The 13,486-nt window shown below is 34.3% G+C and overlaps 1 protein-coding gene across 3 annotated transcripts in view; it reads left to right on the top strand.

The window, feature by feature from the left end:
• Positions 1 to 480: 480 nt before the first annotated feature.
• LOC110662521 (protein CHROMATIN REMODELING 24) overlaps positions 481 to 13,486 on the top strand; it is a 37,334-nt gene continuing 24,328 nt past the window's right edge. Inside the window, exons 1-15 of one of the 3 annotated variants that reach the window (XM_021821618.2) lie at positions 482 to 758; positions 881 to 1,018; positions 1,126 to 1,272; positions 1,387 to 1,461; positions 1,540 to 2,474; positions 2,558 to 2,688; positions 2,779 to 2,833; positions 3,254 to 3,379; positions 5,423 to 5,530; positions 5,632 to 5,687; positions 5,762 to 5,852; positions 7,725 to 7,859; positions 7,962 to 8,039; positions 8,253 to 8,462; positions 8,554 to 8,625. In XM_021821618.2, the coding sequence (XP_021677310.2) occupies positions 653 to 758; positions 881 to 1,018; positions 1,126 to 1,272; positions 1,387 to 1,461; positions 1,540 to 2,474; positions 2,558 to 2,688; positions 2,779 to 2,833; positions 3,254 to 3,379; positions 5,423 to 5,530; positions 5,632 to 5,687; positions 5,762 to 5,852; positions 7,725 to 7,859; positions 7,962 to 8,039; positions 8,253 to 8,462; positions 8,554 to 8,625 (2,463 nt within the window). In that variant the 5' untranslated portion in view covers positions 482 to 652. Of the gene's footprint in view, positions 759 to 880; positions 1,019 to 1,125; positions 1,273 to 1,386; positions 2,475 to 2,557; positions 2,689 to 2,778; positions 2,834 to 3,253; positions 3,380 to 5,422; positions 5,531 to 5,631; positions 5,688 to 5,761; positions 5,853 to 7,724; positions 7,860 to 7,961; positions 8,040 to 8,252; positions 8,463 to 8,553; positions 8,626 to 13,486 lie in introns of all 3 variants that reach the window. The other 2 variants (XR_009140807.1, XM_021821543.2) reach the window with 2 other exon arrangements.

The raw sequence follows: 13,486 nt of genomic DNA, 5'->3' as shown, positions 1-13,486 counted from the left end.
TCGTTTGTGACCTGTTCACCCATTTTTATAATCTAAATCTACTTATACTAAATTTGATCTTGTTTAATTACATGTTGAGTTGTGTCAAAAATTATCAGCTTTAGTCTCACCACCTCTGGCGTTGCTGCCTCTTGAGTCTCACAGCATCTTGGGTCTCATCGCGTCAATGGTTTCTAGCAAGCATCATTGTCAAAGCGAGATAGAGTGTGGTTGTGAGAGATGGACTGTGACGGCGCTATTGACTGAATTGAGTGAAGACATTGATTTGCTGTTGGGACTTTTCTCTAAGCGTGAAGTTGTAATACGATCTGATTAGTTAAGTTTTTTTTTATTAAATTAATTGAATAAAATTGAAAAATTAATTTTTTAATAAATTCATAATCAAAATTAAATTAACTTATAAAAAATAAAATTAATTAATCAAATTAAATTAATTTAATTTAATTTTTGATTTAAACCTGATTAATGCTCAACCCTGGCCATAATCCAAATAGCGGGTGAGGCAATTCACCCGTAAACCCAATGGCCTAGGCGATTATTACAAATTCCAAAAGCCAATGCAAAATCAAATTTCAAATAAGCGGGAAAATTCCAATAACTCCACGACCAAAATAAAACCCAAATCTATTCTCTAATGCTCTGTTAAACAGAAATGGCTGATTCCAAGAAAAGTAACAGGAAACCAGTAAGCTTAAACGATAGCCATTATCGTTTTCTCCAAGACCTCTCTGCTCCTCCGAAGAATCAATCTTCCTTCGGTCTCTCTCTTTCTCGTTGTTTCCTCTTTCAATTTTTTTTTATTTTTTATTTTTTATTTTAGGGTTTTGAAATTGTGGGTCAGTGATTATTGATTATTAATCAATTAATGCATCGTGTACAGAAGATGAAGAAGAGAGTATGAATCTCGGAGGACGACGTCGTCTCTGCAAAGCATCGGCTATGGAGACCCAGCTTGTTGTTGATGATGATGATCAGATTCCTCAGTTCTCTGGAATCACTGATTTTGATCCTTCGTCTGGTAATATTTTGATGCATTTTACTTTCGATTACTTTTTGTCCCTATCTCTATTTGTTTGTTTGCAAAGAGTTTTTGTTGCTTTTGTTTTGGGGATTCTTGGATTTCAGAAGAAGAAAAGCAGACAAAGGTTAAGATTAAAGGGAGACGACTGCTGTGCAAAGTCTCATCTCGAGACAAGGAAGATGCTGGCAGCGTAGCTCCTGTGCCCAATGAACCTAGTTTCTCTGGAATCACTGATTTTGATCCTTCATCTGGTAATACTTCATTGAAATTTATTTTTGATTACTTTTTGTCCTTATTTAGTATCTATTTGTATGTTTACCTAGAGTTTTTGTTGCTTTTCTTTGGGGATTCTTGGATTTCTGAAGAAGAAAAGCAGACAAAGGTTAAGATTGAAGGGAGACGTCGGCTTTGCAAAGTCTCATCTCGAGGCAAGGAAAATGGTGGGCGCGTAGCTCCTGTGCTCAATGAACCTAGTTTCTTTGATATTACTGATGTTGATTCACCTCTTCCATCTAAAGCTACGGCTGTTGATAACAGTAATCAGCCTGCCAATGAAATCAGGGATATTCTCAATGATTTGAGCTCCAGGCTTGACCTTTTGTCAATTGAGAAAAAGAGAGACATTCACAAGGTCAATGTGGCTGATGAATATTCGAAATTGGTTGGAGGTGGAGATAGAGAGAAGAAAGTTGATGTGCCTGAATATGCAAGTGCTGACTCTTCATTTTCTGGTACTTCTGATCCATCTGATTCTTCATTTGAAGTGAATAAGATTGTTGGTGGTTGTATTGAGAGTGCTGTGGATGATTATGATGAGGTTCATTTGTTGAGGGCCAGAGGTGATTCTTTTGTTGATAAATTGCGTAAGGCCAACAAATATAGTAGGGGGCTAATCGAGAATGAATATGAACAGGTGGGTGGCAAATTGGCGGCTGGGGGAAACTCTTATATGTCTAATGGTGAAGAAGATGAGGAAAATGATTTAAGAAGTGAGTCTGAGGATGATACCCATGCCACTGGGGAGTGGAAAACTAAGAAAAGTACTAAAAGACAGGAGAAAAATGAATCCAGAAGGGTGCAAGGGAGATTAAGGTCTGCAGGGCCATCTTTTGTGCCTATTCTTAGTGAAGAAGAAGAGGATGAGGATGATTGTTTGGTTTTGAGTGGCAAAAAGGTGGTTGAAGGAGCTGGGAGGCACGTTGGTAAGTACAAGGAGTCATCTGATCACTCTAGTGCTATTGATTTGTTGGATGATTATACAAATAATTCAGTTTTGGAGGATGAAAGCTCCTTTACTTTGGCTGGTCCAAGATCGACATATGAACTACCAAGTAAAATTGCAAAAATGTTGTATCCACATCAGCGTGATGGGTTAAAGTGGCTGTGGTCTTTGCACTATCAGGGTAAGGGTGGAATCTTAGGAGATGATATGGGTCTGGGGAAAACGATGCAGGTGAGAAAATAAAGCAAATTTTATGGAAATATGTTTGTATTTATGTATGCAACCAATTGATTTTGATTTGTTTGCTTTTGCAGATTTGTGGCTTTCTAGCTGGATTGTTTCATTCGAGGTTAATTAAAAGGGCATTGGTTGTGGCCCCTAAAACACTACTTTCTCATTGGATCAAAGAACTATCCACTGTTGGTCTTTCTGGGGAAACTAGAGAGTAAGGCTGTTTAACTGAAGCTCTTACAACAAAAGGTTGAAGAAAAGTTGCTTGTTGATGTATACTGATTTTCACTGTGCTTCCATGTAGATACTTTGGGACCTCTTCTAAAGCTCGACAATATGAGCTGCAATATATACTTCAGGTTCCACTAGTGTTTTCCTTGTTGATACAACTGAATTCCAACCAGAGTAAATGATGTAATGTCCATGCATTTCATGAAGTACAATACCTACAAGTAAATTAGAAGCAAGAAACAAATCTAGATTTTACTCTTTATATTGAACTAGGGACTTGAAGGGAGTTCAGTTCTATGGAAATTTAAAATGAAATGTGACAATATCTCAAATGTAAATTTAAAGTTCAAATCCAATTCAATCTGCTTTTGAAGCTGAGTTGATTTGTGTTCTTTCTTGGAAGTGCTTTCCTATGATGTTTCTACATCCATGTTCTGTGATCTTAGTTTTTAGATACGTGAATATTGGGTTGTTTTCCTCTCTTTGTCGTTGATTATATGCATATTATTAAGCTTCTTTGTTTCTCTGCATTCCTTGTCTCCTTGTAGGACAAAGGCATTCTCCTTACAACTTATGATATAGTGCGGAACAATGCAAAATCATTGAGAGGAGATGGCTATGCTGATGAGGAAAGTGAGGATGGTTACACATGGGATTACATGATTCTTGATGAGGTATAAATTTTGTACCATAATTAATTTTGCAATGCACCCTTTTTTCACCTAGTCAAATTATGGAGATATTAGTTGTGAAGGAAGCCAAGGGAATATCTACTTTTCCTTTGAGGCTTCTGCTTTGAAAAGATTGTTAAATTTGTGTAACCATGTGTGGTTATGTGGCATGTCATCCATTAAAAAAGTTACTACTACATTCATAAAATTAGTATATGAAATTTGGCTGCATAGTTATTAAAGGCTTAAGGAGCACCAAGGCGCCAAGTTGTCTTGGAGCCTAGGTGCAAGGCGCGCGCCTAAGCGAGGTAAGGCTCAAAGATAAAAAGATAATTAAAATTAAAAAAATTAAAAATATTCTATCACACTTCAAGTAACATAATGCTAAACATTAAAAAAAGAAAAAAGAGAGACAAGGAAGTTAATAATTTATAATAACATAAACTCTATTTACCTAATAGCAATTAGCAAGTAGCAACATACAAACCAATTTACAATACCATAATCCCAATCATAATAACAAAAACAAATAATTTATGATACCATGAACTCAATTATTACATTTTTAAATTCTAATAATTTATAATAAGTTCCACTAACAAAACCTAATAGCAATTACCATCACACAAGAAGATAAATCCAATTTAATTCAATCATAAAGCTAAAAGCTAATAGCAAATTTAACCCATAAAGCTAATAAAAAATTTAGAGTAATATCATGTTAACATACTTTCATAATAAAGAATAAACAAAATCAGAAATTTAGGGGAGAAAGAAAAAAGAGAAAATAGGATATGAGTAGATGATAGCATGGTAGAACCCAAAAAAAAAAAGAGGGAGAGAGTGTTTGCTGGACGAGAGAGAGAGAGAGCGCAAAAGATGAGTAGAAGAAAGAAGAAGAAAAAAACAAAGAAAAATATGCACATACCTGGAGTTGGATTGCAAGAGATCAAGGTTAGCTTCTTTTTCTTCTTCTTCTTTGGTGGTTGATGGCAAGTTTTAAGTCAAAGAAAACCTATTTTTTCTTTTAAATGTGCCTGGACTCTCTCGGGAGTGCCTAGGCGCGCCTCATGCCTTCCCGCGTCTCATTGTGCCTGGGTGCGCCTGGGTGATGTCCTGTGCCTTTTTCTTCTTTAAACCACTTGTGCCCCTTGCGCTTTTCGCCTTAGGCATGCCTTTGATAACTATGTTTGACTGTTCTCTTTTTTCCTTTATTTATGCCCCATTGCTTTGTTTTTTTATTATTATTATTTTTTTTTATAACAAAATACGCATACAGTAAGCACCCAAATTTAATTGAGTTGGAGCCATAGCTATATTATGATTCTTTTGTTGCCTTGAGAAAAGTTTAGTGGAAACTGCCTTGTTATGCTTAAATTCTAATTTTCTTCAGCTCTTAGTAATTTCTGTAAATTAACTAACATTATTGAACTAAGATTTAGATTTACTTCAGAATCTTTAGGAATTATATTTCAATTGCTTTTTTATTCATATTGTGCACTTATTCCCAATATTACTATTTCCTTATTTTACCAGCCCACAAACCCACCATTTTATGCTAATTGCAGCCCCCATTTACAACCATCTAAACTACTGCCAAGGTCTTGTCTATACAATTAACCATGTGCATAGTTAATTGCAGCTCAATCATACTTATTTTAATTGTAATCATTGTTTACTTAAGATAAGAGAGGTTTTTCATGCACGTGCTAATAGAGTACTTGTCTTGAGATCGAAGAGTAGAGTGGCTTTGTGTATTACATTAGGTGGGTAGCGGAGGGGGGTGTTTTAGTTCATATGTTAGCTTTTTGGTCCCCAACAATTGAACCAAATTTTAGTTTAAACTTTAAATCATTGATTGTTAGAAGTTAATTGTTGGGAGCCTTAAAAGCAATTATTCCAAAGCTTTCTTGATATATTTTTGGTTCCAAATGATGGCATTCCACTTGAAATTCCTACATTTTTATGTTTTCAGATTAATAGTAACTAATACTTTGTTTTATTAATAAATTATTTAATTTCTTTCGTTGTGTTGTGTTTCTGTAGGGGCATCTCATAAAAAATCCTAGCACACAGAGGGCAAAAAGTTTGCTTGAAATACCAAGTGCTCATCGTATTATCATTAGTGGAACCCCTATTCAAAACAACCTTAAGGTATCATGCTTAGTATTCATACTCAGCTGAAGTTATTTCATATTATCCCATATGAGGCATGTTTGAAATGTAAAATGATTAATTTTGTCTCTTCAAAATAGGAAATGTGGACTTTGTTCAACTTTTGTTGCCCCGCTCTGCTTGGTGACTATAAATGGTATTGTTTTCCGTCATGCTTTGGCTTTGATTAAATTTGTACTTTTTATGATCTCAATGTTGACAATTCCTCAGGTTTAAAGAACATTATGAGCATCCCATCCTCCATGGAAATGATAAGAGTGCTTCTGCTAGGGACAAGCATATTGGTTCGACTGTTGCAAAGGTGATGAATTTATATGCGGTGGAAATGTGGAATGCTGTTTGTGCATCATGGCTTGAAAGCTTTTTTTTCTTCTCTTTCTTCTTAATGAGATTATGATGTTAAAATTAAACTTTTTAGGATATTTGTCTGTGCAATATTTCTGTAAATAATTAAAGGTGAAAACTAGAAACCCCATTATCAATGAATTATTTTGCTTTATATCTCTAAGCTTTAAATTTTTTGTTTTGGGCCCCCAACCTATGAAATTTTTGCTGGTATATTAATGGTATATATGCAAAGTTGGATAGAGGCTGTAGCTAATGATGAGCTTTTGGGGTGTTATAAGTTATAACCAAATCAAAATGTCCAATGATCATAAGGATATTTATATTTTTCCAGCTAAAAGATAATGGTATATTTGCACAATTGGATGGAGGTTGTTGCTATTGATGAGTTTGAGGGGTGTTATAACCAAATCAAAATGTCCAATGATCATAAGGATATTTATATTTTTCCAGCTAATTGGGCCCTAAGTGTGCAAGCATTATTTATAAATGCCTATATTTATACATTCTTTATTTATTGTGATTATTGTGATATGCTTGTTCAAAAAAAGATTAGTATGTTTAGGCTTGTGACTAACTCATTGGTTACTCCTTAAGCTCTTAATTTTTTTATTGTGGTTTCTTAAAAGACACTAAAATGCTTTCTTACAAGACTTTACCATAATTTTTGTCATACTTGAAGCAAATATAAAACAAAAAGTATATAATGTTTGGGTTGAGCAACGTGTTTACCAATGTAGTTTTGCTTCTTCTCATTCCCCATAACTTAAATGTACTTTTGTATCGGTTCTTAATTAGAAGAGAAACCATATTGTACTAAGGAATATTTTACATTTCTCTTTGATGCAATTTACTCCCTATTCTTAATTGCAAGATCAAGTATTTACCAATGTAGAGAAACCTAAAATTTAAGTTAGTATCTAAATTTTATCCTTGTTTCTTTGTGAGAAAAATTTCCATTTTTTCTAATATCAAAATACATTTTATACAGAGACTTGATGCTCATATGGTCGTATATGCTATTTTTATCTCTTTTATGATTTGTTTTTTGTAAGGTTCAAAAGGTAATGAAATTTTCAGTTACAATTCATTAGTGATGACATTGCAATTTACAACTATGAGTTCATTTTTTTGTTTCGTTGAAATCGCTTATATGTTATGTAGAATTGTTGTAATGGACTTCTATTTATAGCAGTTATAACTTTTAGAAGTTAAAATTTTGTATATTATCAAACAGTGATGCTAAATTGAATAATATCAAAATTTCAGAAAAAGGAATCATTGTCAAAATAATTTACTGGTAAGTGTTGATATTTTAATCTAGTACGGTAAAATAACTAAAGCTAGATGAAGAGTTGAATGGACAAGGTAAAAAAAAATGTTGTTGAATATTTTTGTATAATATATAGAATAAAAATTTGAGTAATACAAATGTGTGCAACATAATACAATATGATATATTAAAGTTTTTGTCCTTGCATATAAGGAACATTTTAATTATTCTTAATGTAAATAAAAAATTCAGAAACTATGAATTTAATTACTCATAATAAAAGAAAACATATTAGATTGTGAAGTATAACCCATTGAATGAACTTGTTTCATTGTAAATTTATGAAATATTGCAAATTATTAATGTCCATAGTGTGGAATTTAAGGGGGTCTATTGTATTTCTCAAATTATTTATGTACTAAGTTGTCCATTTAACACTGTACGTCACAATTTTTATGATTTCAGCTTGTTTGGTTTTGTTTTGTCAGTAGTGGTTGGGTAAATTTCATAATTATAGCAAAAATCATTCATAGTTGTTTGTTATTTACTTTATAGGAGCTAAGAGAACGCATTCAACCTTATTTTTTACGTCGTTTGAAGAATGAAGTATTTAAAGAAGATGATTCTGCAACTGCTACACTGTCGAAAAAGAACGAGATGATTGTGTGGCTAAGACTTACCTGCTGTCAGGTGTGGTTTGTTTGCTTGGTTTACATTTCAAGTCATCCTCCATTTTATTCTCATACAATACTTTTAATTAATCATCAAATGCGTTCTCCTATTTGTGTGCAGCGACAATTGTATGAAGCCTTTTTGCAAAGTGAACTGGTTTTATCCGCTTTTGATGGCTCACCATTGGCTGCATTAACGGTACTTTATTATTTAGATCACTTTTTTTTTCATTTATTACAGTACTTTATTATTTAGTTCACACCTTTTTTGTTTTTCATTTATTCATATACATATGTGACTGCACATATATAAGATTAGACCAAAATTTGTCTTGCACTACATTGCTTTATAACTTTTCTTTTGATGCATAGACTGTGTTTATGTGATTGATTTCTATTTGCCTCGGTGCAGATTCTGAAGAAAATATGTGATCACCCACTTCTTTTGACAAAAAGAGCTGCTGAGGATGTGCTAGAAGGAATGGATTCAATGCTAGATCTAGAGGATGCTGGTGTAGCAGAAAAGTTGGCAATGCATGTTGCTGATGTAGCTGAAAGAGTTGAATTTCAAGAGAAGCACGACAATATTTCGTGCAAGATATCTTTTATGTTGTCACTATTGGTTAGATGCCTCAGGAAAATTAAAGCATATGTTTATGCCCAGGTTTTAGTATTTAATTGCTCATGTTTAATGCATATGATGTTTTTAATAGGATGATTTAATTCCGAAGGGGCATAATATTCTTATCTTCTCTCAAACACGCAAGATGCTTAATCTAATTCAGGTTTGTTTAAAACTGTAATTTTATTTTTCAGCATGTTTTTCCTTTGTTCTGGTTCTTCAAATGGGAAAGTTTATGTGCATAAGTTGTTGGGATTCTTGTGTCACTGAAATTTGGTTTGTGAATGTCATTATCATCATATCATGTTAATACTTCTTCTATTAAAAGAAATAACATAATATCATAATCAATCACAAGCCAATCATTCGGAGTTTCTTCAAGACTTTGTTATTTTTGGCTCTAGTTGTCTAGTACTCTTTTTTGACACGGGACTAGTTCCCAAAAATCCTATAATTTTGAAAAAATGTTTATGAATACATTTTGTCCAGGAATCAAAAAGTCAGTACTTCATGCAAATGGATCTAATACAAATGTGTGTCAAATTGTGAACTCGTTAATATCCTCCTCTCCAGATTTATTCTGTTAGCTTCAAAGAATCAACATTTTCGAACTACTGTATAAACTTGTTATTAAACGAATGCTTGAGGTACTGGGCATCTTTGGAATAGGCCATAGGCTAGTAGATTTATTCGGAGAAATGTGGGTTTGCTTGCAAACTTTAAGAATTTTATGTTGATTTAATTTACAAGTTTTGGGAGAAGAAAGTAGGGGAATGTCACATGTGCTATTTTTGCTTTTGTTTGGTATATCTGGATGGGGAAATGATCCCCAGGGACCAATATCTACTTGTACAATTATTGCTGTATAAGATGGAGTTTTTGGCTTGTTTTGATGTTCTATAGGTTGGTGGTTTTAGAGATTTTTCTCATACTTAAGTGGGATTTGGGAGCATTTTTGTTTTACTTTTATTATTTCTATTTTGTTATTTTGAGATGTTCATTTCTTTTTCTTCTTCTTATTATTATTATTATAGGGGCTTTTTATCTATTCTTATTTATCTGTTGAGATTAGAGAGAATTGAAGAATTTCTTGATGTATTTCACAGTGTTACAATGATTCAAATTTATACACAAAGGCTATACACAAATTCGAACACTCCCCCTCAAGTTGTTTCATGTATGTTGCACATGGTCAACTTGCAAACTAGGGTATGAAACACCTTACAACTTAACTCCTTAGTGAACACATCAGCTAACTGATCTTTCGAACCTACGTAAGAGACACTTAAGGAACCATCCACAATTTTTTCTTTTATGAAGTGTCTATCAATCTCTATATGCTTGGTCCGATCATGCTGAACTGGATTATAAACTATACTGATTGCAGCTTTGTTATTACAAAACTAAAACAAACCATTAGCTTCAAACAATTTTAATTCTTCCATCAACTTCTGTAACCACAATAACTCATAGATACCTTGAGCCATTGCCCTGAATTCGGCTTCTGCACTGGATCTAGCTGTCACATTTTGTTTCTTACTTCTCTAGGTGACTAGATTACCACCAACAAAGGTATAGTGTCTTGATGTTGATCTCCTATCATCAAGAGACCCAGCCCAATCTGCATCTGTAAAGGCTTTAATCTGAAGGTGACCATGCTTTGAGAAAAGAAGTTATTTCCCAGGTGTAGATTTTAGATATCGCAAGATGTGGAAAACAACCTCCAAATGAGATTCACGAAGATCATGCATATACTGGCTCACTAGACTAATTGCGTATGCTATGTCTTGTCTAGTGTGCGAAAGATAAATTAATTTGCCAACCAACCTCTGATATCTCCCTAAATCCATTGATTTTTCAACTCCAGCTTGCAATTTACGATTGGCCTCAATAGGAGACTCTTTCGGTTTACAGCTCAGCATTCCTATTTCTTTCAACACATCCAAGATATACTTTCTTTGAGAAATAAAGATTCCCTTATCTGATTTGGCAACCTCTATTCCAAGAAAGTACTTGAGCCTTCCCAAATCTTTGATTTCAAACTCCTGTGCTAGGCTCTCCTTTAAAAAAGCCATTTCTTCCTTATCGTTACCAGTTACCACAATATCATCCACATAGACAATAAGTAGTGTGATTTTGTTTCTACGATGTCTCATAAATAAGGTATGATTAGCATTGCTTTGCCAGTATCCAAAGGAGATCATCGCTTTACTAAACGTATCAAACCATGCTCTAGGTGACTGTTTTAGATCATATAAAGCCTTTGTTAATCTGCAAACTTTTCCTCTGGTCCTCTCATCCTCAAACTCTAGAGAAATTTTCATATACACTTCTTCTTCCAAGTCACCATGTAAAAAGACATTTTTAACATCAAATTGCTGCAAGTCCCACTCAAGATTTGCTGCACATGACAACAGAATTCTGATGGTATTCATTTTAGCAACAAGAGCAAAGGTCTCTTGGTAATCTACTCTGTACGTCTGTGTGAAGCCTTTTACTACCAGTTTGGCCTTATACCTCTCAATTGAATCATTTGCTTTATGCTTCACAGTGAACACTCACTTACATCTAACTGGCTTCTTTTCCAGTGGGAGAGTAACCAGTTCTCATGTCTCATTCTTGCCAAAACTTTCATCTCCTCCACCATAGCTGCCCTCCATTTTGGATAGAGGCAAGCTTTCTTCAAATCTTGTGGGATAGAGACAGAGGAAACAGAAAGTAGAAAGGCTCTGTCGGATGGAGATAGAGAATTATAGGAGATGAAATTAGAAATGAGATGTTTAGTACAGGTTCTAACACCTTTTCGGAGAGCAATAGGAATATCAAAATCATTATTAGAAGAAAGAAGAACAGACTGAGAATCAAAATTAGACTCTTTAGGAGCCAAATGAGACTCATCACATACCTCAAGATGTCTAGAAATTGAATTCATCACATACCTCAAGATGTCTAGAAATTGAATTCAAGGATTCCGATTGATCAGCAATCTCCTGCTCGATGGCTATATTTGTCTTGTTTTGTTTAGTATATGTTCTCAAATTTGGCCTTTTTAGTCTTTCTCGACATTTAGGTGACTCTTCCTGAGTTTCATTGTTAGGTATGGGCTCTAAACCTAGTTTCTCCCCTGAAATTGAAGGTTGGGAGAGGATGATGATGAAGGAAAGTACACCTCTTCCTTCCTATTCTCTCCTTGAAGAGGTGAATGGAAATAAGATTCAGATTCCCTGAAGGTAACGTTCATGCTCACAAAATATTTTCGTGAAGGAGGATGATAACACTTATATCCCTTCTGAGTGCTAGAATAACCAACAAAAATACATTTCAGGGCTCGGGGTTTTAATTTCCCACTATTAAACTTATGAACAAAGCAAACACAACCAAATACATTTGGAGGAACTATATACGAATTTTTACCCTGCAAAACTTCTAAAGGACTCTTAAACTCCAATGTTCGAAGAGGCATCCTGTTAATAAGATATGCAGCAGAAAGAATAGCATCCCCCCAGTAAGGTTTAGGAAAATTCATGGTAAATATAAGAGACCTAGCAACTTCAAATAAGTGTCTATTTTTCTCTCAGATATTCCATTTTGTGAACTAGTATTAACACAACAAGTCTGATGCAAAATCCCATTTGCCTTCAAATACTCCTGAAAGACTTCATTCATATATTCTGTACCATTATCAGTTCTCAATATTTTAACATGAGTATCAAACTATATGCTAATAATTTTATGGAATTGCTGGAAACAAGAGAAAACTTCATTTTTTCGTTTCATGAAATATACCCAAGTTAACTTACTGCAACAATCAATAAAGGTCATAAACCATCTGTAACCCGATAAAGATATAGTTTGAGTAGGCCCCCATACATCAGAATGGATAATTATAAAATGAACTGAAGCCTTATTATTTATTGCAGGATAAGATTGTCTAGTATGTTTAGCAAACTCACAAGCATCACATACTAACAATTTAGTTTTGCATTATTTAAATAGAAAAGGATAAAGTTTTTCTAACACAGTAAATGAAGGATGTCCTAGTCTCCTATGCCACATGATAATTTGTTTCTCAGCACCCATAGATTGCCCCAACATGGCCTGGCTAACATAATCATTCAAGAGATATAGCCCATCTTGCAGTCCATCACTGCCAATCGTTCTCCCTGTCGTCAATTCCTGAAATACATAGTGAGTTGGGAAAAATTCAATTTTGCAGTGTAGAGTTTTTGTGATTGAACTAGCAGATAAGAGGTTAATAGGAAAGCTAGGCACATGTAAAACAGAACTATGACTTATATTAGGGGTGCATTTAACAGAACCTGTTCCATTAACACTAGATAAGAATCTATCCGTAGTGCGGACTTTTTCTTTTCCTGAATATGGAGAATAGGATATGAATTTATTTGAAGAGCCTGTCATATGCTTGTTTGCTCCAAAATCTATAACCCAAAAAGAATTATTAAGATTGGCAAGAAAAATATTACCTGAGTTGACGAAGTTAGAAGAGGCAACTGTGGTGGATTGCGATTCAAGTTGTGATAGCAAACGCCTTAGAGTCTGTACCTCTTCATTGGAAAACATCTCAGTGGTGGTAGTATCTTCAGGCAGATTCACAGCCTTAGATATATTAGCTTGTGGTCTAGTAAGGCCCATCATTTTTCCTCCGCGCCCTTTAGTGGGGCATCCATGTAATTTCCAATAGTGTTTCTTAGTATTTCAGTTTTTTCCACAATAGTCACAATGTACTTGATTCTTATCTGATGAACATGTGACCGTTTACGTGAGGAATTAGCAACTTGCCTTTTCTTATCAACAGACATAGAATGAATCATGGCACTCCTCCTGCTTTCTTCCTGCTGAACATAAGAGTATGTTTGTCTTAAGGTAGGTAAAGGATCCTTTCCAAGCACTTGGATCCTAGTTTGATCATATTCCATATTCAACCTAGCAAGACAATCATAGATCCGCTCTTTCTCAACCAACTTCTGAAATTTAACAGCATCTTCAGGACATGAGGCCTGAAA

This window comes from Hevea brasiliensis, chromosome 10 (genome assembly GCF_030052815.1).
Source record: "Hevea brasiliensis isolate MT/VB/25A 57/8 chromosome 10, ASM3005281v1, whole genome shotgun sequence".
Classification (NCBI taxonomy): Eukaryota; Viridiplantae; Streptophyta; class Magnoliopsida; order Malpighiales; family Euphorbiaceae; genus Hevea; species Hevea brasiliensis.
This window is presented reverse-complemented; position numbering and strand designations above follow the sequence as displayed.